General features: G+C 39.2%; 1 protein-coding gene across 4 annotated transcripts; it reads left to right on the forward strand.

Annotated features, from left to right (window-relative positions):
• On the forward strand, positions 1-27,089 carry bcar1 (BCAR1 scaffold protein, Cas family member). 4 transcript variants are annotated; one of them, XM_088416311.1, is made up of 8 exons: positions 157-608; positions 1,948-2,114; positions 12,305-12,976; positions 14,775-14,924; positions 15,327-15,707; positions 18,042-18,920; positions 22,406-22,492; positions 26,017-27,089. In XM_088416311.1, exons 2-8 carry the CDS (start codon positions 2,058-2,060, stop codon positions 26,545-26,547), a joined length of 2,757 nt encoding a protein of 918 aa, XP_088272437.1. In that variant the 5' UTR covers positions 157-608; positions 1,948-2,057; the 3' UTR covers positions 26,548-27,089. The 4 variants fall into 4 exon arrangements, with proteins under 4 accessions (XP_088272438.1, XP_088272437.1, XP_088272439.1 ...); XM_088416312.1 differs by lacking the exons at positions 157-608; positions 1,948-2,114 and adding an exon at positions 1-48; XM_088416313.1 differs by lacking the exon at positions 1,948-2,114.
• The last annotated feature ends 196 nt before the right edge of the window (positions 27,090-27,285 follow it).

Here is a 27,285-nt window from a genome sequence, read left to right on the forward strand (position 1 = left end):
ATTTGTTAAAAGAATATGAGGCATCGTGAAGACCAAGGAACACACAAGGTACGTATGGGATGAAGGTAGCTTTATTTATATAACACATTACGTACACAAGGAAACTCACTTGTACTTTACCCAAGCAAATACAAGGCTTAAAAGCATTTACAAACACAACCGCTAATGGCACGCAGACACACACACATATACTAGTACAGAGTAACGGGTGATTACGAGGCGTTCCCTTTAAGGTCCTACTGTTTCGTCGTCGAATACCGACAGAATGTGATGGTCTGAAATTTCAGGCTTCCATTGGAGGTGCACAGGATGTTTCGGTAAACGTACAATGTTGTTGTTCGTATTCCTATTGAAATGAAATCGGGTGACACTGCTGACTTGCGGTAAAAGCACTGTCCTTCTATCGACGATTCAACGACGCAGACTTAAATAGGCTCTACGTAAATTATGATAAGAGGAAGAGCGACGTACTCTCCGGGAGCTGTGGACATACCCCTTTTTTCCTCTGAAAAAGATTAGCAGAAATCACCGTTCGTGAAGAGGCTTAGGAATCACCGTTTCTTTTACCACCAGGTTGAAGGACGTAAACCAGCTAAATGTCTCTCCCAGTAAGTATGACAACTGTCGGGTCTCGCACTGTATTTCTTTTATCCGTGTTTTACTCTGTCGTGTATGAGCGAAATGTTTCACTCACACAATGTAACAAGACTGAAGGCGCTGTCAGTGAATCGTCAATTGTCATTCGCCCGGCCAGCACCCATCACCTTCAAGTAGTGAAAAATATTTCTATGGTACCAAATACATCAGATTTTATTTTAACAAATCTGCTGGGTCACAATCTGTACTTTTTCATAGAACACCTTTGGTTTTTATCGCCACATAGGCTACTGTAAAAACGTGTTTCGTGTGAATTTGGATTTACTGCAGTTAAACAATCTGCTTGCTTGCATTGTATAAAAATATATGCATTATATGCTTATTCATTTGCTTAACAGTCTTGGTTGATTTAATCTCACACTCCACGTAACTCTTCCAGTTAGGTCTATAAATATCAGGACTTAAGCACGTTTTTTCTTATGATTGGCTAAATTCACTATTACAGTGTATTTTAAATGATACGAACAATGTGTGCCTTAACCGCAGACCTGCAAAGTTCTGCTGATAGATGTGCATGATGAAGTGCATGATAGATTATTTTTCCTATTAAAATAAAAAAATAAACACTATATTGCTGAACGTTCCCTGCATGCTAGACAGACGAGTTAACTGTAAATGCACATACCACAGGCACTCCTCAGACGTTGTACTACTGCAGTACACATTATTTAAATCTTAAATTATTAAACATTATACAGTAACTGTACTGTTATTCGTTCCCATCCCTTTGGCTGTAGTCTCACAGTGAGCAGTAGTTATATTAGCGGCCTCCGGAAGTCTAATTAGACATAAAGCCTGTCGCTGACCAAACATGATAACAATTGGAGTTTACACTCGAAATCCCAATCTACTCCCGCCTGCGAGAGCTTTGAATTCCCCCAGGAGAATGAGGGTGCCCTCAGAAGGGCCTCTAAAGCACATCCCCCAAGGGCTCCAAAAAGGGTGAGTATTCTGAGCTGTTTGGTGCGTTGGCACAAGCAACAGTTACTCAGGACTCTTCTACCTACATGAAGGCGGAGGGAGGCTCAATGTAAAGGCACTGAGCCAGCGTAGGCAATTCCAGAGTAGAAAAGCAGACTGGTACCAGAGCCCAAGCTGTGTGTTGAAGCAAGTCCAACAAGGTCTAGTCAGAACTTTCTGTTTTGCACACCAGGTCATTCTCCTTCCCTCCTAGGGAGGTGACATCCCATTTCCCTAGTCCCAGAAGCTAGCCTTCTGGAGCCGGGCATCGTACCACCAAGGTCCCCACCCAGTTCCCACTTTACCTGAGCCCTGTGGTACCTCCCACAGGTGGTGAGCACATAGGAAGGTGGACTCACATTGCCCTTTGGAGCCGGATCCAGCTTCAGGGTGATCGCCAATGAACCCCACCCCTAGGCCTGTTTCCAGGGGGCGTCCTTATGATCCCGTCCGGGCAGAGGACAGCTGTCCAATTTTTCCCATCATCATTGCAATCTGTGAGCCATGCTTTATCATGTCCCTTTTTTTCTAAACAAAACGTCATATATGACTTGTTTTTAAGTCTAGGATACTTGGAAAATTAGTTTAAAAAAATTCCACTTCCATTTCCACCAATAAATACCACTGGGACTGTATATACCATAGACCACAATATTTGTTAAAAAAAAAAACTGTGCCAGAAAAGTGAAAATGATCACCTAAGACCTACAATACATAGTAATCGGTGTAATCTGAAGTAACACACATATATCACATATCAATATATTTCCGCTAGAAAATACTAGATGGTTAATTCATGAGAAATTGTAAAACGTAACCTACCTTCTTGACAGTGGGGCCAGCATTGGCTCATTGTGTATGGAAAAGTCGCTAAATGCCACGAGAATGTGTAGATAGATGTGTAATGAACCGTTGGAATGCCGTTTGATCTGCTGCCATTCCTATACCCACTGCCATTTTTTTCAAAAGCTGTGGGACACATAGTCCCAACAGGAGTGAAAGGGTTAAACACTGGCGAACTGTAACTTTGCAATGAAAAAATAAATAAAATAAATATGACAGTGATCGACTGACAATGACAGTTTTGCTTCCAGTTGAAATGACAATGGAGTGACGATGGCAGACTGACGGCCCGACTGCTGACAAATGGTGGACCCGGACAATTTACTGACATGCCATCTCTGCTAAACATCACTCTACTGTTCTCTACTGTGTTGGATAATCACATAAATTGCAATTTTAAAAAAATGTGCTATTGTTTAAGTGGCAAAATGTGAAAAAGGTCAAGGTCTATGAACTTTTGGGGCTTTTATTATTTCACCCTACTGTTTTGTGTGTGTGTATGTATGTGTGCGTACGCATGTGTGTGTTCACGTGTGTGTGTGTGTTCAAGTGTGTGTTTGAGGTTTTAAAATAATTAAAATCCTTTTAGCAGCATAGGTTTGGGGCCAGAAAAGGATTAATTTTCAAAAGATCATTGAAAGTATTTTGTCAGATTGTAATGACAATTTTGACAATATAAAATAAGTTGTGTACGGTCTCTATGACACCAGTCTTAATAAAAATAATTAAAAAATGTATACATTATTCTATTTGATAGGAAGTACAGTATTTCCAAACACTGGAGTGCTTGTCACGACCAGAGACACAAACTTGAAGACAAGAACTACAGAGAATGGACCACAGGGTTTTATTTATTTATTTATTTTCAGTGGTGCAGTTCAGAGCCATTGGTCAGATTGGATAGAGAAAATTTCAGGACCCAACTGTAAGTGACGTGTTGGATTACACACTCCTCCCACTTTTCCTCAGGCTAGAGGGTGGGCACCAGAAGGGGCAAGACGCAACAAACAACAGTCTCATTCTTGTTGTGTGAGATCACAGAGCAGCAGAATGTGCAGAGATCTGCTTGATAATTGAGGGCAAGATAGTACAAGAAAGGAGAAGTCTACTGAAAAAAGAAGGGGAGACAAAGAGAGATTCTTGGACTGTGGAAGCTTCTAGTGAGAAGGAGACACAAACTCATGACATTGGTTGGAATTATATTTTACAAGGACCAGAAAGCTGATACAAGAGGAAAATGAACTTCCTGGTGAGTATGTGTTTTAGGGGGTTTCTTGTAATGTCATAAACTACACAGATTTTACTATTAAATGAATTGATAGAAAACGGATGGATGGGTTATTCTTGTCAATCTTTTTGACATACATGTATGTATGTACAGCATGTAATGTGTAATGACAGTGCTTTTGCAAGACTTGGTAGATCACAGTTGACAAACTTGGAAATGCGAATGAGACTGGTGTGGAGGAAAAGAAAATGTGAATGTGGGAAGAGGAACACATTTTCTCTGTTAATTTCTGCCTTTTTAGAACTCCCAAGGATGTGTTTTGTTTGGAGTAATACATTACAAAAGTATGTACTTGCATTGCACTATGCATTACTTTTTGCTGTAAGGCAGTAAGGTAATGCATTCCACGAACTGGGTACTAATGAGAGTAAAGCATTGGTGGCATTACAACCCCCCCAAATTCGCCAAAAACACTGCGAGATCGGAGGGTAAAAGTCCGGGGCAAAATGTTTACTTTCTGTTTTTAGTACCTCGTAGAGCAGAGATGACTGTGGCAGCAACAGAGGACCGCTTCATTATGGACAATTTGTATACAATATGGACATTCGCCCATTACTTTCAGTTCATCACAGATAAAGACAAGAAGAATAGAATAGTTAGGTGCACTTTGTGTGCGACACCTTAAAGAGCTGTCCACTTCACCAAATAGCACCAGTAATTTAACAAACCATTTAGACCGTAGCCATAGGACGTTGTGGGGACACACAGACACTAAGCGTTAACTGAAGGAGAGGCACACAGCCAAAAAACTCAAATTACAAGCAAAGTAGCAAACAAATAGACACAAGGAATACTCAGACACAGTTTTGTGGAACTTCACGGGTAACGGCACTAGTCATAATAAGCAATAGCCTGACATCGTCCTGTGGTCTTGGCCGCCCTAATATAGTGGGTGGCTGATTTGGTGCAGGTGCGCACCCGATGACTCCGCCTCCTCTACTCACTTAGACACAGGTCCTGTCAACCACATAGCAGAAACAGATTAGCAATGATACGTGACATCTTCCACCTCAAGAGGTTAGGAGACTCATGTCGTAAGTAGAAGATAAGCTTCCGCTTTCCGCAGTGGATTTGCCAGCGTTTCAAAACCTTGTCAGAGAGATCCCTGTCGTAACTAGCAATAGGATGACATTATTTTCACTGTATAAATGCTATTATTATTAGTCTATAAATAGTCTATAAATAGTTCTGGTCAATGTGTATCACGATGAAGCATAAAAAACCGTGTTTGCCAGTACGTAAACACAATAACGATGATGTAGACTAGCTGCTAACCCCACCAAAACCATCTATTTTTGAAGTGTTTGTCCCCAACCTAGCCTAGAGGTAAAATTTTAAGCCCAAGCCCGACCCGACCCGAAAGGCCCAAAATGTCATTCATTACGTTCGGGTCGAGTCGGGCTTCTATCTCGCTGACTTTTTTTTTTTTTTTTAAATAAATACTGTATATGTTTATAAAAATGTATACTAAAACGATGTGTGGAATGTGGATACTAAACTAAGGAATACTTGTTATAAAATAAATAATTTGGCTAAAACAGAGAAGGTAATTACTATTTAACTACTACTGTATATGAGCCGCAGAGCCAGAGCGTGCTCTGCGCACATGAACTATTAATAATCTTAATATATCTTTTCCCATTTATTTGATTTGCATTATTCATTTAAAGCCTAGTGGGCTGCAGTATTTCTCCGCATAATTAAGCAAGTGTGCACCAATGACGGACAGCCTTAAAATTTTCCCGTCAACTCTTAAACAAATCCATCAATGATGGAAAATTGTCGATTAATGTTAACCTCTGCAGACACAGAAATATAAACGATGTAAATGTTTATGCAGTCTTGTTAAACTTAGATTTCATTACAAAAGGCTTTAATTTGTTAATATAAATTACCACCTCCTCCCGAGTCCTCACAAATAAAATAGGAAATTTCGTGATTCGGGCTTGGGCCTGCAAATCAAGTTAATTGGTCGGGTTCGGGCCGGGTCTGACTTTAATACTGCAGGGCTGGGTCGGGTCAAGCTGGATTTTTTAGGCCCAATCTTACCTCTAACCTAGCCAACTGAACTTGAACTTGAATTTTAACTGAAATTGTGGAATGCACTGTTTCTGCCTAAAGCATAAACAATGCATCAATATGCTGTGACGCTAAGTAATAAAATACACCCATAAAAGATTCTGTATCTTGTCATGTCTATAAAGGTTTACAATACAATGTACTGTTTTTAGGCTTAAACCAACCCTTCACTGGATGTGTAATGAGTGTATTGAGCTCAATTTAGATTGGCAAATCCATATTTCCATTTATGTTGGTGAGAGTATTATAAAAGTAATGCAATAGTAGGTTAATGCCTTACATTTTAAATACAGTAACATTCTAATATAACTAATTACTTTGAAATGACACTAATCAATAATGAATTAAAGTTTTGAAATAACTTGCTCAACATTGCCTTTGGGGTTCAATTGGGGGTTTAACTGCACCTTACTGTAATAAAATGTTGAATGCCGACTATTGGCCACATTTACATGGCAAATGTGGATCTTTTCTTTGCAAATAATGCTGTAAATAAATTATTCATACTCTATATTATTATTGTAGTGTAGAGAATTATTGTCACATGTATTGCACGAAACGAATAAATAAATGACTAATAAATAAAATGAATAGATTTCTCTATACGTACTATACTGTAAAGTATTGTACTATTGGTCTGCCCCTTTTTGCCCACGTTTTGTCGGATAAACTTTGTTCTTGCGCCACATTTTATTTTGTCGCAAACTTTTGAAGGACCTTGCAACCGGAAACAGCGCTACAGCCATTTATTAGTAGTAGTAGTAGTAATAGTAGTATTACTTTACTGCAGGAGTCGACAACCTTAAACATTCAAAGAGCCATTTTTACCCAGTTTCCACGGTTAAGACAACACCTGGGAGCCACAAACATCTTGTTACATCTGAGATAAAGATCTCTTTCAGCCTCTTTCAGATGGCACTCACATGGCACGAATACACAGGTAGCACTTTGCCACAAGTTCCAGCACATGATACATGTGACAGTGCTCTTCAACCGGAAATGAAACAGATGTGCGACGTCACAAAAGCCAAGGAGAAATCTATTGTAATTAATCAAATACAGTAAAACCTCGAGATACGGTTTCTTCTATACGTTTTTCCCCTTCATATCACAAAAATTACTTAGCAATATAATAATACAAAATGAAATGAAACAAAACATGAAAACTCAAAATTCCCCATTTGAATTAAACGCAACATGATATTGTACTGCTCGTTAATATGGCTGCTTGGATATTATTGCACTTCTCTGGAACACATACAAGAGCTTACTGCGGACAACTTGAACAGGAGACTTTTCTTTTTCTGCCATTTGCCCTCCTCTGCTGTCGCTTTGGTACATGGCCTCACTCCCGCCGTCCAACAACTTCCTCTCCTGCCTGTCGTGCATGCGCCTCCTCCACACGCTCTGTTTCCCGCTTGTTTGACCAATCTCTCGCTCTCCATTCACACCATACACGCAACATTGTTGTAGCATTTTAATGTATTTTTGTTCTTTTTGTTTTTGATTCATAATACAAAAGCCACTCCAGAATGTTGTATTGTAATATGCTGTTGCCTCACTTTGTATTGCAATATATTACCCTGATATATATATATATATATATATATATATATATATATATATATATATATATATATATATATATATATAAGATCGCAAACATCACATTAAAAAAAAAAAGCATCCTAAAACATATGCAAAGCAGTGGGGATGAAAGAAGGTAGATGGTAGATGGTTTACGAACCCCCTGTCTTACGTATGTTTCATCTTACGACGTTTTTTTGTCCCCCTCTTACGCATTAACCTTTCGTCTTACGAACCATCCAACATGCCGGTCAGTGTGTCCGCGCTATTTTTTTCACTCTGCTGCATCAACAAAAACAACTTTTCTCGCATGTCACGGAAATGCCAATATGCTATTGGTCGATTAAGGCACTCACGGAGATGCCGATATGCTATTGGCCGGTGTCACGTCAATCACAGAAATGCCGATATGCTATTGGCCGAACTCCCTCACCTTGCTTGATGGCACGAGCTGGTCCGTGTGTTATGAAGACTTTACAAACTTTTATCTGTTAGACATGGCTTCTAAAATTGCAAGTGGCGGTAAAGGAAGAAGTAAGAGGATGATGACAATAGAAACGAAGCAGGAGATAATAAAAAAATATGAAGGAGGCGCACGCATAGCTAACCTTGCTAGTGAGTATGGCCGTAACCGCTCGACAATATGTACAATTCTCAAGAACAAGGAAGCCTTTAAAGCAAGCAAGTGTTCGAAGGGCATGACTTTCATTGCCAGGGGACAGACCTCGGTCAACAACAAAATGGAGAGGCTTCTTCTGTTATTGATTAAAGAGAACGAAATCGCCGGTGATATGTTCTCGTTTAAAAAAAGTTCTCGTTAAAAAATAAGTTCTCGTTTAAACAAAAAAAGTCATTGTTTAAAAAAAGTTCTTGTTTGAATAAAGTTCTCTTTTAAGAAAAATTTTTAAAAAATTCCCTCCGCCTCCACCCACCACCAACTCAAATCACGTCGCCCCAAAGGTAAATGTCATTTTTCCTTTGTGTATTATATTATTTAATTTATTCAAATGCGTCGCTTGTCACATAGTCAATCTGAACCAACCGTTATTTATTTTAACAAAACAGGGAGAGCTGCAACATGAGGATGAAAGAGCCGCAGGTTACCGTCCCCTGTTCTAGGCCAAGCACGTTAGTGTTACGTGCTCTGCCTATCAGTCTTTCCTGCATTCGATAGCACCCTGATGATGGTACTGTCACCCTACGGCCTAATCGCGCTGTCGTTTAGCCCTTCACATCGCTTGTTTTGTGCCAGTTCCCAATGACGCTAGGAGCTCTGCTGAGCTTTCTTGCCCTGTGCTGGCTCTATGATTTTATGTGTACGCTTCAACGGCCTTCCAAGGGCACTGCTCTTTCCAAGCAACACTTGTCTAACAGGATTGTTGATAGAATAAACATATTTTCAGGGCTTCTGGTCACCTCTTACTTTCAGTGATTCACTGCCACTCTACCAGGAGTGTTGAGACATCTTTTGTCTGTGCTGAAAGGGGTGCCTTTGGAGTATATTTGTGCCACTTCTTCTTGGCCATCGCCTGGCACTTTCGCCAGTTTTTACTGTGTGGACGTTGCTGCTCTCCATTGTTTGGCCGTGGGCTTTGGTTCTGCGGGGGATTCCCCATGAGATTCATGTATGTAGCCATAATTGTTGTAAAAATATTTACAAGTGTGCATTTCAATTCACTAATGTGTTAAAAGAATCACAAATGGTTAATTAGTCACAAATTTGCACTGAGAATACACAAATGCGCTGGCTGAAGTCTCAAATGTGTAATGAGAGTCACAAATCTGCAATGAAAATCCACAAATGCATAACTAGAATCCACAGGTGCTAATGAGAGTCACAAATGAGTTGTATGCCTAAACACATAGTTGAATGCATAGATCTGTAATTAGGGCGATCTGTAGACACTTGGCCTCCTGATAAAAAGTCACATGAAAGATTACAGCCACAGTCCTGCAGTACAGGTGTCACAAATATGACAACTCTTTTCAGACCTCCAGGGGACGTTACTCGTACCATTGAAAATGCCTAAAATAGCAGCAGTCTCTTTGATCTAGCAATCAGATGTGTTTGTTTGTTTTTCGAGAAAAAACAAAACATGCACATATCTTCTATCGACCCATGGGTAGATACCATGTATTTAATGTTCTTTAAATTGATAACCATGTAAGGATAAAATGGAGATTACAAGAAAATGTGTTTGTGTTTCTAAAATAAATTCATGGTCAGTCTAACCGGAAGCCACCTTTGTGCATGTTTGCAGCTTTTTTAATGTGTCTAGTTTCGCATTTATATATATTGCGTACGTGCACATCAGTGTGTATGTATAAATTGCAGGGGTTTTTTTGTTTTGTTTTTTTAGTTTACCAGTACTTAATTTTTTAATGATTATGACAGCCACTCTTCCACCGAGCTGTCTGATTTCTGACTCTCATTTTGCATGTGCTACTTCAGCTGCGCATTTGTGGATTTGGTTACAGATATGGATAATTTTTTTGATCTTTGTTTTTTTGGCGCCGCCTCTGGCCGCTGTTGCTATTACATACATAGTGAGAAGGATGATGTGGTTTTTAGAGCGCCCAGCCCCCCCCCCGTCCGCAATATAAATCTAAAGGCGTTGACCAGTCCGTGGTGATCAAAAGGTTGGGGACCACTGCTGTATGGGAACCCCTTTTTTCCGCTCAGCGTACAAAGATTCAAGATTCAAGAGATTTATTGTCATATGTATAATTGTACCGTACAATGAAATTCTTATTTTGCTCACTTCCCCGAGCAGCAGACTACGTTCCATAATTGAGCAATAAATAAATAGCTATAAACAAACAGAGACAATGGCGCTAATAATGTAGTGCAGAATATTATATAGTTTATGCGTGCAGTAGGAGGCAGTTTAGTTTGTGAGGGATTTATTAAAAATCCGGACGGCTTGTGGGTAGAAGCTGTTTACCAGTCTGGCAGTCCTGGCCCTCAGGCTCCTGTAGCGTCTGCCTGATGGCAGCATTTCAAACAGGTCGTTTTGTGAGCTTTCAATACAAAACGGAGCCAAGCAAGAGCACTCCCCTGGCTTGTAGAAAGGCGGAAGGGAGAACTTGGGACAACTAGTATGTGCAGCGTTTGCTTCCTTTTTTTAACAGCTGGTGAACCGTAGTTACTGTGCTAAGCTAACGATAGTGCAGCACTGACAGTAAAGTATTTAGCACAGTATTGGCCACTTGATTACATTGAAACTTTTTTTTTTTTTTGGCAGACGAGTATTGCTGTTAAAGCGAGGGACGCGCAGTGTAAAAAAAGAATCATAAAGGTGCTGTCAGAGAAAATATTGGCTCTGCCATAACTCGGAAAAGTGAACGTTCTCAGCAATGCTCTCCTTTCCGGATCCACTGTAAAGTGCACAGCAAGCTCACTCCCCTCCCCTCTGTTGCGTGAAAAGTGAACTTCATTTTGACCTCGCAACAAAACGCCTCGCGTAGAGCGTAAACAACGCGCGCCATCTGAACGCAGCATTTCCTTAACCATCTCAGGGCTCCATGAATAGTGGATGCATGATTAAAAGAGGACTCAAAAAAAAAAACTTCTCAAGTGATATTTATCCGATTTCATCTATTGACTTTTCATTGACCCGACTTTTTTTTAAATCTGTTGTTTTATTGTATTATATTGTATTGCATTGTTTTTTTTTTTTAATTTGTTTTTTTTTTTACCACTGCCTCTAGATTTGTCTTCAAATGTAAAGTGTGTTATACATAACGTTTAATATAGGTTGCTACTTGATAAACAATAGTTATCAAGTAAAATGTGTAAAAAAATTATAAAAAGATAATGCTATTAAAAATGTTCACTATTAAATCGATATTAAAAAAAAAACTCTGCAGTGTGCATTTTCTTTCTATAATTTTAGTGTTTTGATTACGAGCACAGGGCGGCTCGTCAGAAGAAAGGTAAGCAAGTCTGCTTCAACAGTTCAGAGTCAAGTTCAATTCCAGCTCGGTCCGGCCTTCCCGTGTGGAGTTTGAAGGCTCTTTCTGAGCCCGCGGGGGTTCTCTAAGCCTACGACCCAAGTGAGAATAAGCGGCCTTGAAAAATAAATGGATGGATGATAGGGTGATTATAAATACCAACCGCTAATCAAAAATTAACCATTCCCAGTTAGAATTTTCATCAATAATTACCAAGGCAAATCCTACAGTATACCCTGCAGGAAATTAGAATGACTGTGTTTACATCCAACTGTACGAAATTGGGCTTGTTGCTGGGTCACGCTCAAGGGCACCACGACAGGATATGTAGATCAATACTGTATCTCTCCAACATGTATGTACTGTGCTTTTGTCGGTTTCAAAGGACAAGCATCAATTATTCGAAACTTCTCTGCTAAGACTTTTTTGAAGTTATATACATTAACTGTAGCATGTTATGATCTTGAAATGTACACACATGAGCTATTTAACAACTTTGTAAGGAACTGAAACGTGCCGTCTGGAAAACTTAACCTTAAAACCTGAGATAATTTTGAGCATTTTGCTCAGGAGGAGTGGGCTAAAATACTGGTTTCAAGGTGCAGAAGGCTCATTGACATTTCCAGTAGTTTGATGGAAGTGATTGCCTCAAAATGTTGCGCAACAAAATATAAAGGGTACTATCATTTTTGTCCAGGTTTGTTTCATAAGGTTTGGATGGTTGCGTGGTTCAAAATCTGACTTCCATTGGTAATTTTTTTTTTTTTTTTTTTGGGATCACATTCAAGTTATTTTGCCAATTGTTCTTTCATTAAATGATTATGACCTAAATGACATAAATGATTATGTGGAGTATTTCTCTAAGAACATCTTGGATATGAAATCTGAAAGAATACTCAGTTTGGGTTTTGAAAAATGTGTTTCTATCTATTGCAGAATGTGCTGGCCAAGGCTTTGTATGACAATGCTGCAGAATCTCCAGATGAACTGTCCTTCCGCAAGGGGGATATCCTGACGGTGTTAGAACGTGACACACAAGGGCTTGACGGCTGGTGGCTCTGTTCACTTCATGGTCGTCAAGGCATTGTCCCTGGCAATCGTCTTAAGGTCCTTGTTGGCATGTATGACAAAGAGCAAGAACATGGAAGTCCTTGCACGTTAGATCCAGCAGTATGTTCTACTTCCCAGAAGCAGCGACCCCTTCACCCACAAACTGGCTCCTATCATCCTCCACCCCCAGCCCAGTACAGACCGATACTTTCCACGGCCAATCCAGCACAGCCTAAATCCGATTCTGTCTACATGATTCCTCCTTTGCATGGCCCCAAGTCAAACCCTCAAACACTGTACCATGTTCCCTCTGGTCCAAGTGGACCACCTCTTAAGGTCAAGCCAGAACTGACCGTAACAGCTCCCGTGCTAGCATCAAATAAGTCTGAGATATCTGGGGAGTGTGTCTACCAGGTGCCACCTTCTTTAGGTCTGGGGCTAAACCAGGGCATTTTGCATTCTGCCTCTGCAGTTTTACCAGGCACCGAGATAGATGTGTACCAGGTGCCCCCCACCCTGGAAAAGAGCACCTGGGAGGATGGCAAGACACTTAGTAAGGTAAGCAAGGAACTGTAAACATCTGCTGTAGGGCTGTGGACACAGATGCATGTAATTGCTGGAGGCACTGGAAGAATGTAGGGCAAACAACTGAAAGAGGATGAAAAATTAACAGCTGTCCGAATCTATCGATTGATCAATTGTTCTCAAATTGATTATCAAAGTAATCGATAGCTATTTTAATAAATGAGTAATCATTAGAAACTACTGTTAAACCTTTTAGCAGTAATTATCTGATTTATGTAGTCTTTCATGAAAGCAGACTAATTATCTTTTGTGTTTAATCTAAATAAGACGTTTGCAAAGATCTGCTTTGATTTTGAAAAAATGATTGAAACAGTGTCTGAATAAGTTTCAAAATGTTTGGTTAGTACAAGATGAATCCTTCTCATGTGAGATTCCTTAATTATTTAGTTATTGTTTTTTTCACTAAACTGTATTAAATAAAATGTAACAGGGATTTTGCAAAACACTTTAATGCAGTTTGAAATTTTCGACTGTTCAATGGAATATTCAATAGAATAAAGGTTGCTTTTCTGCAGGAGCAATGGCTTCCTCCCATGTTCCGAAAACATGTTTGTTTGTTTTTTTATGTTAATTGAGTTGTCTAAATTGCAAGTGGCCATAAATCTGAGTGTAAGTGCTGTTTGTTCGTTTTTTGTTGAGTGTCCTGCGATTTGGCTGACAACAATTAAAGGGTGTACTCTGCCTCTAGTCCAAACGTTAGTTGGGATAGGCTCCAGTTCACCAAGTGAATCCAATTTTGCAGTTTGTCAAATGGCTGATTTTTGCAGATTTGCCTTTCTTTTGTTGATTCAACCAAATACAAAAATAAAAAGTGTGGCAAAGTGTTTGCCTGTAGTTCATATTATCGTGGTAGGAGATAGACCAAAGAACTTTACAGTATTTATTCATTATATTTTTTACATTGATTGGTTAGGAGAACTATATTCTGCCAAATATCGAAATCAGCATCGGCCCTTAAAAATCTGTATTGTTTGGGCCATACAGTGTTCCTTTGCCACATTGTGCATCATGTGTTTTTTTTTTTTTCTTTCATTAAAAAAATAAAGATACTGCAGAACTGACTGCTGTGAAGGTTTCCCAAACAAATTGACTGTAACCACACATGCCAAGTGCACGCCTACTAGATGCGTGATTGGCTCCTGACGCGACATTGACCAAAGAGGGCAGGAGTGGATTACAACTCGGCAACTTCTGCCGAGTTGCAGAGTGAACCTCGCGCATGAGTGAGAAAGTAGTGCATGAGGCGTGCCCGTGTGGTGGGAGCAGTAGAGAGTGTTGGGCAGATGTTACAAAGAGCACTATTGTAATAAATTGGAATTCTGAGTGGAAACCCTGCTTCCCCTTTATCATATTTGTTCAACTATGGGCTCCACTCTTAAGTTGACATGCAAGGACCATTATGCACCGACTATGGCCAAGGGGCAGAAACTACAAGGGATGAAAGTACAGTTACTGTAATAGTTTAATTTTTCAATATTTAAGTAAATGTGTAAACTGTGGTAATCTTTGTCTCAAATAAAGTAAATAAAGTGTAAAGTATAAATACTTTTCACATATTTTAAAAGTTCTAGTACACATGCACGAATGTTCTTGGGGTAGGGGTGGGGGGGTTACAATGCGGATTTCACTTTCCGTGGAAGGTTTTCAGTCCCCATTTAAGTGTGAAAACACAGAAACACTGTCTAATAAAAAGTTTTTGTCATCAATACCAGTAGTTTGAAATCACTGTGACCACTGGCACATTCTGACCTCATTTATTTGTGTATTATAGGGTGTTGCTGCTACTCAAGAAAGCTCAGTTTATGTCTATGACACAGTGAAGTCAGATCATGAGAAGTATGATCTGCCACCCAGGCATCCATTTTCAAGCCAACAGGATGTATATGATGTGCCTCCTACACGCGACAAATCCAACATACAGGTCAGTTTACGCGACTCATAAAGGCTACCTGATTTCGAACCCGATTTCAGACCTTTTGTTCTGACGCTGTCGTGTTGGGTTTCCAGACTTTCAATGAAAGACACTGCAACTTGTTGTCAAAACCAGGCAGGTCCAAACCTGGTCCCTGAGGGCCGCTATCCTGCATGTTTTTCAGGTTTCTTCACCCGATTCAAATAATCATTATCGAGCTGATCATTTGAATCAGGTGTGTTGGAAAAGAAACCTGAAAAATATGCAAGATAGCGGCCATCCTGGACTGTTTAAATTTGTTTAGATATCATAAAATAAAATCAGCGTTTTTAGTTTTGGCCACCTTTTAAGTTACAATTTGACAGTGATGAATCATTTTCTAAAATACAGATATTTTCTCTTTTTTTCCAGGTTTATGATTTCCCAACCACTGTCGGTAAAGATGTTTCTATCACTCATCTAATAAAAGAAGAGACCTATGATGTGCCAGCCAATTTGACCAAAAAGAAACCTCAAATTTCCACTCTTCCTGGCCAGTTTAAGTTTAGCAGTCCGAATGAAGATCACACTCCAAATATAATGCCCGAGGATGTGTATGATGTGCCACCTCCTACATTGACAAAAAAACACAGAAAAGGAAATACAGTTAGCCATTTGGCTCAGGAAATCTACAGCTTTCCAGCTCACGTGCACCACGGAGGTCAACCTACCCTGGATGTTTACGACATCCCAAGAGAGCAAGAGGAGCGAGGAGAGAGGGAAAGCACAAGTATCTACGATGTCCCACCACAGGTAGAAGATACCATTGTAACACCCAACCAGCAACTCACTACTGTTTTTCTGTTCAGAGTCTGACCGCGGGGGTCCACTGTGGGCTAGGCTAGCTTAGACATCTCCATATTTCTTGATTATCTCCAGATTCTTTAACATCACTAGCACGCTTGGGACCCATGGCTAACCCATTCAAGTTTCAATTAAGCAGTAAAATGCACAATAAATACGCTACTTTAAGCACTCAGACGAGATCCAACATGGGGCCATTTTGACAGTGACGCCGAGCAATAGCTGACCAGAATTGTAGTGACATAAGCAGTGACGTGTGTATAGACATATGAGCGCGGACACATCCAACATGGCGGCCACGCACGCCATGTTGGATGTATCGCAAGGCAAAAGAAATGGTGTAAAGACGGGACAAAAAAATGTCGAAAATTGAAAATACTGCAAGGCAGGGACGTATGTGTGTGTGTGTGTGTGTGTATATATATATATATATATATATATATGTGTGTATATATATATATATATATATATATACATATATATATATATATACATATATATATACAGTATATATATACATATATATATATATATATATATACATATATATATACAGTATATATATACATATATATATATATATATATATATACATATATATATATATACATATATATATATATACATATATATATATATATATATATATATACATATATATATATATATATATATATATATATATACATATATATACATAACAGTTGTATATACTTATTAAATGTATCAAAATAGTATAGTAAGTGTTTCGTATATACTGTATAATATCCATGTATACAGTTAAAAAACATCATAAATAAAAAATATAGAATTTATTTACCTTTATGTGACGAGCTTGTTACCCCCTATTATTCCCGAGTGAGGGTAGCCTAGCCTAGCCTAGCTTAGCCTTCGAATTTCTTGATTATCTTCTTAATTCCCTCTTTAACATAACTAACAATCTTGGGACCCATGGCTCACCCATTCAAGTTTGAATTAAGCAGTAAAATGGTGAATAAATAGTCATTTTAAGCACTCAGACATGATCCAGTCCGTAGCATGCCGCCATTTTGACAGTAACGCTGACCAAGGGCAGACAAGTATCTTAGGGAGTCATGATGCAGACCAATAGCAGACCAGCATCTGAGTGACGCGTTGCAGCGCAGGCAGTTTGACGATACCAAAAAATAGGAGCTAAAAACGCCTGAAGATGGAGACAAAACAACACAAATACATCCAACCCCTAGGGTCATGACAGTTGTTTTTGTCGTAAAGCGGGAAAAATACCGTAGAGGGGATGAAAAAACATCACAGGTCATGTCGGAAGCTGAAAAAAAACATAGGGCAGGAATGTTGTAGACCTGGGCCCACTGTAGTCAGTTTTCTAAATGAAATTGTGAATACAAAGATCTTGTAGCTCTTGTAAAATTAAATACCGAAATTTTAGAGCTTGTATCCTTCTGAGACCCAGCCTTTTCATGTGATTTGTTGCATTCTTTATTTTCTCTCGACAAGACAAAAACCTTCATGGAACATCATTGGAACGGCCTGGATGTCCACTACAGAGCACACTTGGGTAGTCCGCAAGAGTCAAAAAATGTAGATGAAAAATGAACACAACTGAATAGGCAGTGTCTGGGGAGAATGTGCCAGTCCCAATCATAGGTTTGAAAACACCTTGAAATGTAATGCTTCAATTTTTGTTCTTGGATTGTAAATTCAAGTCAAGTTTATTTGTACAGCCCTGAGTCACCACAGTCTCAAAGAGCTTCACGGGTGAAAAAGAAATCACAGATAGGATCACACAGAGCAATACAGATACAAAAAGCTCTCAGAAAAGAAAGGGAATAATTTAAAAGAAACCCATCTGGGGAAACTAAGAAACCTCAAGAAAGGACCATAAGAAGGAGGAGCCCCCTTCCTCAGGACCTTGAGTGGCTCCTTTGTTGAACAAGTCCTGCGATGTTTTACTGGCTCGATTATAAAATGTAAACATGCAGTATTAATACTTGACAGTTATCAGGCTTTTTTTTTTTTTTTTTTTTTAACCATCTCCGTCAAAATTGCTCAGGTCATTTGCATGTCACCAATAATTTCAGGCCTGTTTTATTGTTATCCATTGTAACAAACATTCTCACATCCATAATCAGCCATTCCCTCAGCCTGAGAACTGTCCCCTTCTGCTTCAAGAACACTACCGTTGCGCCCATGCCCATTTCTGCTTCCATGACAGTGATTACTGCACTGATCAATACCAATCATTCCCTTTGTGTAAACACACTAAAACTTAGTTATGTCTTTCAGGTGGTCCGTGATGCCCAGTTCCAGAAGAGCTGTAGCGAGGAGCCGCAAAGGGCATTCAAGAGACTCTCTGCCTCAAGTACAGGAAGCACACTGAGCAGCAACTCTGCTTCATCCTTGGACGTGAACCCCATCGCTGACAATGAGACCTGCTCATCATCTCCTGCTCCTGTGGTATTTACTGCAAAACCCCTTTTGTTAGACCTGGACCCGGCCATGGAGCGCCTTTCCCGCCTTCAACAAGCTGTTGAGTTAAATGTCTCCATAATGATGTCGTTCATCACAAGCAACTGGAGAAGCCCGGATAACCTGGAGGGAAATATTCTAGCCATTCGCCAGGCTGCTGACAGGGTGTGCTTCACTCTTCGAGACTTTCTTGAATTTTCCCGGGGTGCCGTGACAAATGCGGGCCAGGCCACTGACCGCTCCCTACAAACCAAATTGGGCCGACAGGTGGGAAAATTGGAAGAGGTCTTTCAGAGTTTAATGACACAGACTGAGAGTTTAGATGCCATTTCTTGGTTACATGCAGAACTCGCCAAACCACAACCAGGTGGAGATGTCTTAGATCAACTCATAATGACGGTGCGAGGAATCCCAGATGACACCAAACAGCTCGCGTCCTTTCTCCATGGCAATGCCTCCTTGCTCTTTAAACGGAGTCATCAGCAACACTTACCACTTCCTCCATTACCAGGAGGGATTAGCTCTTACGTGTCAGGATCCGAATGTGGGAAAGCGGAAGAGAGGATAAACATTCAGTCACGACCTTTACCCTCTCCCCCAAAGTTTGCTGCTGCTGAAGAAGAGGGAGAAGTTGAAGGACCTTATGAGACCACAGAGGCAGGATGGATGGAGGATTATGACTATGTGCATCTACAGGTAAAGACATTATTGTTGAACTAACCTCTAACAAGTGATCTGTTTATTTGTTTAGAAGCGCTACGTACAAGACAATGCGCTGCCTGTCAGGCCACGCTATCAGTGTCAGAACCAAACTTTGTTAGGAAGGCAGCCAATCCATCGAAATAAACTGTACTTATGGTACAAGTAACGTATATGATACGAACGCCATTGCTATGCTTTAATTTTGAAGTAATTTTCTGGAAGCTTAGTCACTACACCAACTTAATCCTCGTTGGTTCCCTGAGTGAGCAGCCGACGTGACAACAAACTGATGGTTTGAAACTAATCACGTTCACACATTGTTGCTCGTAAATGAAGCTATCGATTCAGAGTACTAAAAAACAATTAAATTACGACTGATGTCTTTTCTAATTGACGTTCTTTTTTTCAGCTGTTTGTATTTTGTTTTTAGTGCACGTTATCTCTCCTCTTTCGTGCCCACCCTTTCCACTTTTAACGTCCGCACATTTTGGCAGTCACTGAGTTGATCATATTTGAAGCCGTGAAAATACGGTATTGCATTTTGTGTTTCATTTGTGCTTTTTATTTTCAGGCTCATTGCTGCCTGATTGTGTATTACCTGACTTCACACTGATACTAAAATAATTGCAGAGTTGATGTTGTTTCAGGCCTAAAGATAGCACTTTTAATAGGCTTTTTTTCAATAATGAGATCCTGCAGATGAAATCTCACAACATCTCGGGTAAAAACGAGACATGAACTGCAAGGTCGAAACAAAAATGTCAGATCAAGTTGTACAAAATGTTCGTAAGTTGTCAAGTTTTGCTGAGTAAAAGGGTAAATGGACAATGATTAATATTTTGACGTAAAAAAACGTAGGGTGGGAATCTTTGACTGTCTCATGATTCGATTCTGATACGAATCGATTTGGGGTCTCTAATTCAATTCAGAAATGATTTTGGTTCAAAATTTCATCAAAAATGATTTCTGCTCCAATTTATACATGTGTAAAGAATAATAATACAACTTCACTGTGCTTTGCAACGGTGAAAATTCTTTACTTTTTCTTTGAACTAAGTTTTGATTGGGAAGGAGCACCCCCCCCCCCCCCCCCCCCCCCCAAAAAAAAAAAAAAAAAAAAAAAAAAAACATGTGGCCAGCTGGTAATCTTTGAAGCTTGTTATAAATTGTGTTGCTTTTATTAGTATAAAATAGGATTAAAACGAAATTTAAAAAGGTAGCAAGTACATTTCAGTATCAAAATATTATGTGAAAAACTGTTACCCAAATGAAAAATATATTTCTTAGTACTTTTAGGCCATTTATGAGTCATGAAAATGATCCTTTTTCAAGTGAGCAGCTAAATTGAACGTGCAAAGCATGGAATGTGTGCTAATATTAGTCACAATTGTAACATTTATTTATTTTGAATGTACATGAGTAATGTGCGTAAATTAATTTTGAGTTTGCATACATTGTTTTGTATTTTCTTTTCTTTTGGTCTAATGTATTCCATTTTTTGGACATGCTGAAGTTTGGTGTTGTGTTGATTACGGATCATATGCTTTCTGTTCTGTATGACTATTTGCTCCTGGTTAGCTCATTTAATTCACATGCACGTGCGAAAGAGCGAGGATAAGTCTGTGGTGTCATTGTTGATTTATTGAGCCGCTTTCTAACTAAATAGATTCTGTTTAGCATGAAGGTGGCATGAATATTAATCACGGCTTCAATCTGATTGAAAGCCGCGTTCATTAGCCGCAGAGTTAAACGTTGCATTTAAATATGCTTTTAATAAGGAAAAGATGGTTGATTGTCCTTCACTGTTTTTATGCGTTATGCCGCTTACTGCTTGACTTTCCAAAATGTAGTATGGAAGCGTACAGCAAAAAAAAAAAAAAAGGGCGGAAGCGGACAGAAAGTGTTTTGATTTCTTTTTTACTTTCAGTATTGAAATAGTGCCGTTTTAAATCGATTATCGATTTAACTGTAGTAAATGAGAATCCCTATTCTTGTGTGAAACAATTTTTCGGCACACCCCTCCAAAAACGTCACATCCGGTGCATGCATGTTGATTAGAAATTGTGTGTCCCTGTCATAAATGATGTGTCTAGTATGCAGGGATGCAGGCAAATGAGAGCGCTGAGTGACCACAACTTCATTCAATGGCATTGGTCTAACCTTTTGTCAGGCATCTTGTGAAGCTACATTTCATTTGAAGAACACTTACATGGTTATACCCAGTGGCGGTCAGTGCATTTCACACTTAGGCCTTCAGTGATTGGACCCCTCAAGCGCACACGTACGCATTACTGGGCTACACAGGCTATTTTTTTCGGAGCATTTAAACATCAATAAACCCACATCAGCAATTAAAACGTATTATTATTTGTGACACAACTTAGAATAAGTCATTATCATTTCAAATTATTTGTCCACCAAGTTTAATGAAGTCCACCAAGAGCAGGCAAGTTTTAACATGATGGTACGCTAAATTACAAATGACAATTTAATGGAAGTGTCACGTCTGGTCATGGTGAGTTGGGAGGAGGAAGGAAGGGGACCCAAAAATGCAGGAAAACTGAAAAATATGTGTCTCAAAAAAAGGACGTTTTAACAAGGAAATGAGGCAGGACCGAACCGAGTGCAAAACTGGACAAAGTACCACCAGACAGGTGGAGCAAATCAAACTAACGAGAACGCGGACAATAAAGGCAGATGCGAGTGGAACTGAAATGTAATTTTTTTTCTGAAGTGTTTCAGCATCGGTTTCATAACTCTTTCCTTACCAGCAACAAGAAATCTCATCATGTAAAATAGTTATCTGCCAACGACTTTTTTTTTTTTTTTTAATTATGAATGGAACGATGACACTCGTGGCCAGAGCTCCTCTTAAGTTTAAGCTTATTAAGCATTGTAGTAATGAAGTGTGACCATTTGATTGGAGTGTTGCCCTCGATAGCTACGAAAAATGCGATCAACGGGTTTGCCTTTTCTGATAACGCGTGGTACGAAAAGAGTTAAATGTTAATTTGTTTCAAGTTTTGGTCATTTTGAAATCCAAAGTTGTTTCTGCTTTTGTTTGTGTTCTTAAATGTCAATTTGTTTCTGGTTTTGTTCATTTGTTTTCTTAAACGCAAATTTGCTTTTGCTTTTGTTTTTTGAAATTTAAATGCGTGGCCTTTTTTTTTTTTTAAATCGGAGATGTAAATTTGTTTCCGTCATTTGCAATCTGATGTTTACATAAATTTTCTTCTGCTTTCGTTCATTTTTATCTTCTGAAACGTGAATTTGTTTCATGCAGTGTAAAGATTTTTTTTTCACAGTTTGTTATTTTGTTTTGCACTTCCCACCCAACATACATCTGAATTTGAGGGTATGTTCAATTTTTTGAATGCTATTGCATAGACACATATTAGATCGACCTTGATTGTGATGTTGAACATATAACCCTTGAGCAATTGACCACAAAAATAAGAAGTCTTGTATTGTTTTGTCAGGGTAAGGAAGAGTTTGAGAAGAGCCAAAGACAACTGATGGAGAAAGGCAGCATAATCAAAAACAAGACACAACTGGAGCAGCAACAGGTGAGTGTGGATGTGAGAAACCTCTTTGAAGTTATCAAATATTCACAGAGCTTTTTCTACGGGTGCCACCTCCGTCAAGGAAAAAAAAAAAATCTATTCTACTCCATAGCAGTTGAACTGAATAGTCAGTGACAGCTTGTCAATGGAGGGGACTAAATCACCACTCTCACGTCAAGCTGAATTACATTGAAAGGGGCCAAAAATAAATGTGTATCTGTTTAGTTCCACTCCTCGATTTTCCAGAGCGTTCCTTTCTCGCTTTTTACTGCCGGGCTCATTGTTGCCTCATTGTGTAATACTTGAATTGTCAATGAGATATACTGTACATATATATACATATACATATATATATATATATATATATATATATATATATATATATATATATATATACATACATATATATATATATATATATATATATATATACATATATATATATATATATATATATATATATATACATACATATATATACATATATATATATATATATACATATATATACGTATATATATATATATATATATTATATATATATACGTATATATATATATATATATACTATATACATATATATATATATTACTATGTATATATATATATATATACATACTATATATATATATATATATATATACTATATATATATATATATAACTATGTATATATATAATATATATATATATATATATATATATATATATATATATATATATATATATATATATATATATATATATATATATATATGAATAAGTATTTAGTCAACCACTAATTGTTCTCCAACTTGGAAAGATTAGAGAGGCCTGAAATTGTCAACATGGGTAAACCTCAACCATGAGATACAGAATGTGGAAAAAAAAAAAAACTGAAAGTCACATGGTTTGATTTTTAAAGAATTTATTTGCAAATTGTGGTGGAATTGTGGTGGTCAAAATCTCCCCCAGGAGTTGGTTGGGTGTTTCTTTTTTTCTAAAGCAACTCTTAATTTGGAAGTTTTGCCACTCTTGTTATATTCAAGCAAAACTTGTTTGTTGATATTGTCGCTCAATATGCATGCCACAGTTGCCAATGTGAGACACTTAACACCAAGATTCATCTAATTATTCGCCGACCGAACCCATGAACAACATCCCTGAATAAGCTTATCAGACATCAGTCGTGGGTGGTAGTTTTGGTTGGCTGCAGCTGAATTTGAGAAGTTTTGGCTTTCATTTCGTGCATATGAGGAGGACATACAGTAAATTTGCAAGTGTTTTAATAGGTTGCTGATGACAGCAGAATTCATTGCTCCAGTAATCACAGCAAGTTGTCCAGGACCTGAAAAAGCAAAGTATAACCACACCATTGAACTGGCAACATGTTTGACCGTTGGTATGATGTTGTTTTACCAATCCTTTGTTATTTACATCAAAAGGCATTTTACATCAAAGGGAAATCATTGGAAGACACTGGATAAAAAGGAAAATGAAATTTCACCCATATGACATCATGCCATTTGAAATGGCACCACCAACTTAGTTATCACATTTCCAGAAAGGTGCCACCCCTTGGCTAAAATACTACGTGTCGAAAGTGGAAGAATTTGTCAAAAAAATTGACATAATACTGCACAAGGGTTAAGGATGCAAACCTTTCAAAAAAGTGCAGCTTTTGCGTCATCAGGCCACAAAGATGTTTTTTTTTTTTTTCCCCGCAGATGTAAGCTGAGCATGTTTTGATACCAAATTCTTCTTCACATAGGGCCAAAATGTTTACCCCCACAATCAATGTATCAATTTCTCCAGGTAAAAACATCAACATTGAACATACATATTAAAAATTGGTACCAAAATAGTATAGTAAGTGCTATGCATATATAATATACATGTAGACACTCAGAAAACATCATAAATAAAAAATATAGAAAGGATTTATTTACCTTTGAGTGGCGCTTGTTATGCCCATATTCCCTAGTAACGGTAGCCCAGTTTCATTTCCATATAAATCATCTTATTACATCTCTTTAACATCGCTAGCAATCTTGAACCATGGCTAACCCATTGAAGTTTGAATTAAGCAGTAAAATGCACTATAAATACGGTTTTGTAACCACTCACGATAGAACAAAGCTTTACCGTTCCGCCCTTTCGAAACGAGTGAGGCTGACAAATAGCAGACCAGCATCTCCGTAAGGAGACGCCGACCAATTGCAGACAAAAATCTTTTTTTTTGCTTGTATTTTGCTGCTGCGGCTAATAGTCAGTATATATATATATATATTTTTTTTAAATGTGTGATAAGTTAGCTATCAATCCATACATATTCTAACGCTGTATTCCGTGGTCCGGTCACGGGGGCAGCAATCTGAGCGGGGAATCTCAGACTTCCCTCTCCCCAGCCATTTCATCCAGCTCGGGGGGGGATTCCCAAACCAGCCCAAGAGACATAGTCTCACCAGCGTGTCCTGGGTCATCCCCGAAGCCTCCTCCATGTCGGACATGCCCAGATATTTCTAACAGACCGGTATAGCGTCTGCAAAACAGCAGATGTTGCACTGATCTGCCTTTCCATTCTAGCCTCACTCGTGAATGAGACCTCAAGATACTTAAAATCCACCATTTGGCGCAGAACGTCATCCCCGACCATGAGAGGGCGCTCCACAACATGTTAGACTGTTGGTATGATGGTATGACGTTCATGGTCTCAGATTTGGAGGTGCTGATCTTGATCCCAGCCACTTCTCACTTGGCTGTGAACCGCTCCAGTGAGAGTTGGAGGTCATGGCCTGAGGAATCCAACAGCACCACATCATCTGCAAACAGCAGAGATGAGATGCTTAAACCCCCAAACCGGACCCCCTCAAAACTTCAGCTGTCCATAAAAAAATGTGGTCCATAAAAGTAACAAACAGAATCGGTGACAAAGGGCAGCCTTGGCGGAGTCCAACCCTAACCAGAAACGAATTCTACTTACTGCTGGAAATGTGGACCAAACTCTTAACATCAGTCGTACAGGGACGGAAAAGCCCGTATCAGGGCGTTTGGTACCCCGTACTCCCAAGGCAGCCCCCCGCCCCCCACAAATTTCCCTGAGCTACACGGTCAAACACCTTCTGCAAGTGCACAAAGCACATGTAGACTGGCTGAGCCAACTCCCATGCACCCTTGAGGATCCTGCCGAGGGTGTAGAGCTGGTCCACAGTTCTGTGGCCGGGATAAAAACTATACTGCTCATCCTGAATCCGAGATTCAACTTTCTGATGGAACCTCCTCTCCAGCACCCCTGAATACACCTTATCGGGGAGGCTGAGGAGTGTCATCCCTCTACAGTTGGAACACACACTCCGGTACCCCGTCTTAAAACAAGTCATTACAAATATGTTTTCACGGCACTGCAATTCTATACAACATTGATAAAAGTGGTCTGTGCTCTGTCGTCATCAATGTGTGATTGATCTCTAGTTTTGATTGAGTATTGGTTGCAGTCGCAACTTACGCAAGTTGTGTTTGTATAACAATTCTCGTTTTCTGTTCCAACAGATCAAACAGTTTGAACGACTAGAGCAGGAAGTGAGCCGACCGATCAACAACGACATGACCGGTTGGGTTCCATCGTCGATTCACCCTCAAGGCACCCAGCTCACTCAAAATGGTTCCTCCAAGCTGTGCCACGCCGACCGCCAACTTCTTCTTTTCTACCTCGAGCAGTCCGGCCAGAACTTTACAACCGTTACCAATGCTATTGATGCCTTCTTTACTGCGGTCAACTCCAGTCAGCTGCCCAAGATCTTTGTGGCTCACAGCAAGCTTGTCATCCTTAGCGCACACAAGCTAGTTTTCATTGGCGACACTCTGTCCCGTCAGGCCAAGTCGCCTGACGTTCGAGCCAAGGTAGGCCAGAGCAGCAATGCCCTCTGTAATAAGCTCAAAGACATCGTCATCAGCACAAAGACAGCAGCGCTGCAATATCCTTCGCCTGGAGCGGTCAGGGAAATGAGTGAAAAGGTGAGGGAGCTGGCCGGATGTACGCAGCAATTCAAAACGCTGCTTGGACAGCTCTTGATGCTATAGACTATTGACAAACGAGTAATTCCACCCAGGCATGCTAAGTGATAGCCAATGATGAAACTTGAAAACCATCCGGACAGGGCCATTGTCACTATTTCTTCATGCTTTTATATATTATGAGAGATGCTATAGAACTCACAGACGCTGTCAACAGCTCACGTGAATGAAGTGTGTAGGAAAGTTTTAAGTATCGTCCATAAGAAGTGTAAATGCACGTATCAAACAAAAGATTTCTTCTGAACTGGGCTAAAAGCGCTTCAGCCGAGTGGGACTCAGCCACAATTCTTTGCTTCTTTATTTTCACCCATAAAGATTATTTCGTAAAATATAGTGGTCATTGCACCTTGATGGACACTGTGTACAAAAATAAATTCTATCCCTTTTAGTATTTCTGATGCTTAAAACTTTTCACCCATTGTATATATGCATATATACATTTCAATTGAATAACTACACCGTTCAAAACGTCAGCAGTCAGGAAATATCAAATATGTTATTTTAAACGTACGGAATGACTATGAATAAATAAGAGCCCCTAAAACCATGTTCTGAACAAAAGTGTGTGTGTGTGGGGGGGTAAATAAATTGTAGATGTTTGTGAGTTGTTGAGCAGTTCCATTGATGCCATACAGACTCAATTCAGTAGTTGAGTCGAGCAAGACACTTGTAGCACTACTTGCTGTTAGAAGCAACGCTCCTGATGTTGCATTATCAGTGTTTGATAATGCAGTGATTGATTTC

This window comes from Hippichthys cyanospilos, chromosome 6, assembly GCF_059441005.1.
Source record: "Hippichthys cyanospilos isolate Australia breed blue-spotted pipefish chromosome 6, RoL_Hcya_1.0, whole genome shotgun sequence".
Taxonomy (NCBI): domain Eukaryota; kingdom Metazoa; phylum Chordata; class Actinopteri; order Syngnathiformes; family Syngnathidae; genus Hippichthys; species Hippichthys cyanospilos.

Coding starts and splice junctions, on each gene's coding strand:
- bcar1 (XM_088416311.1), top strand. CDS start 2,058: ATGATCCCGTCCGGGCAGAGGACAGCTGTCCAATTTTTCCCATCATCA. Junction 14,925..15,326: donor GCGACAAATCCAACATACAG/GTCAGTTTACGC, acceptor CTTTTTTTCCAG/GTTTATGATTTCCCAACCAC. Junction 22,493..26,016: donor CACAACTGGAGCAGCAACAG/GTGAGTGTGGAT, acceptor CTGTTCCAACAG/ATCAAACAGTTTGAACGACT.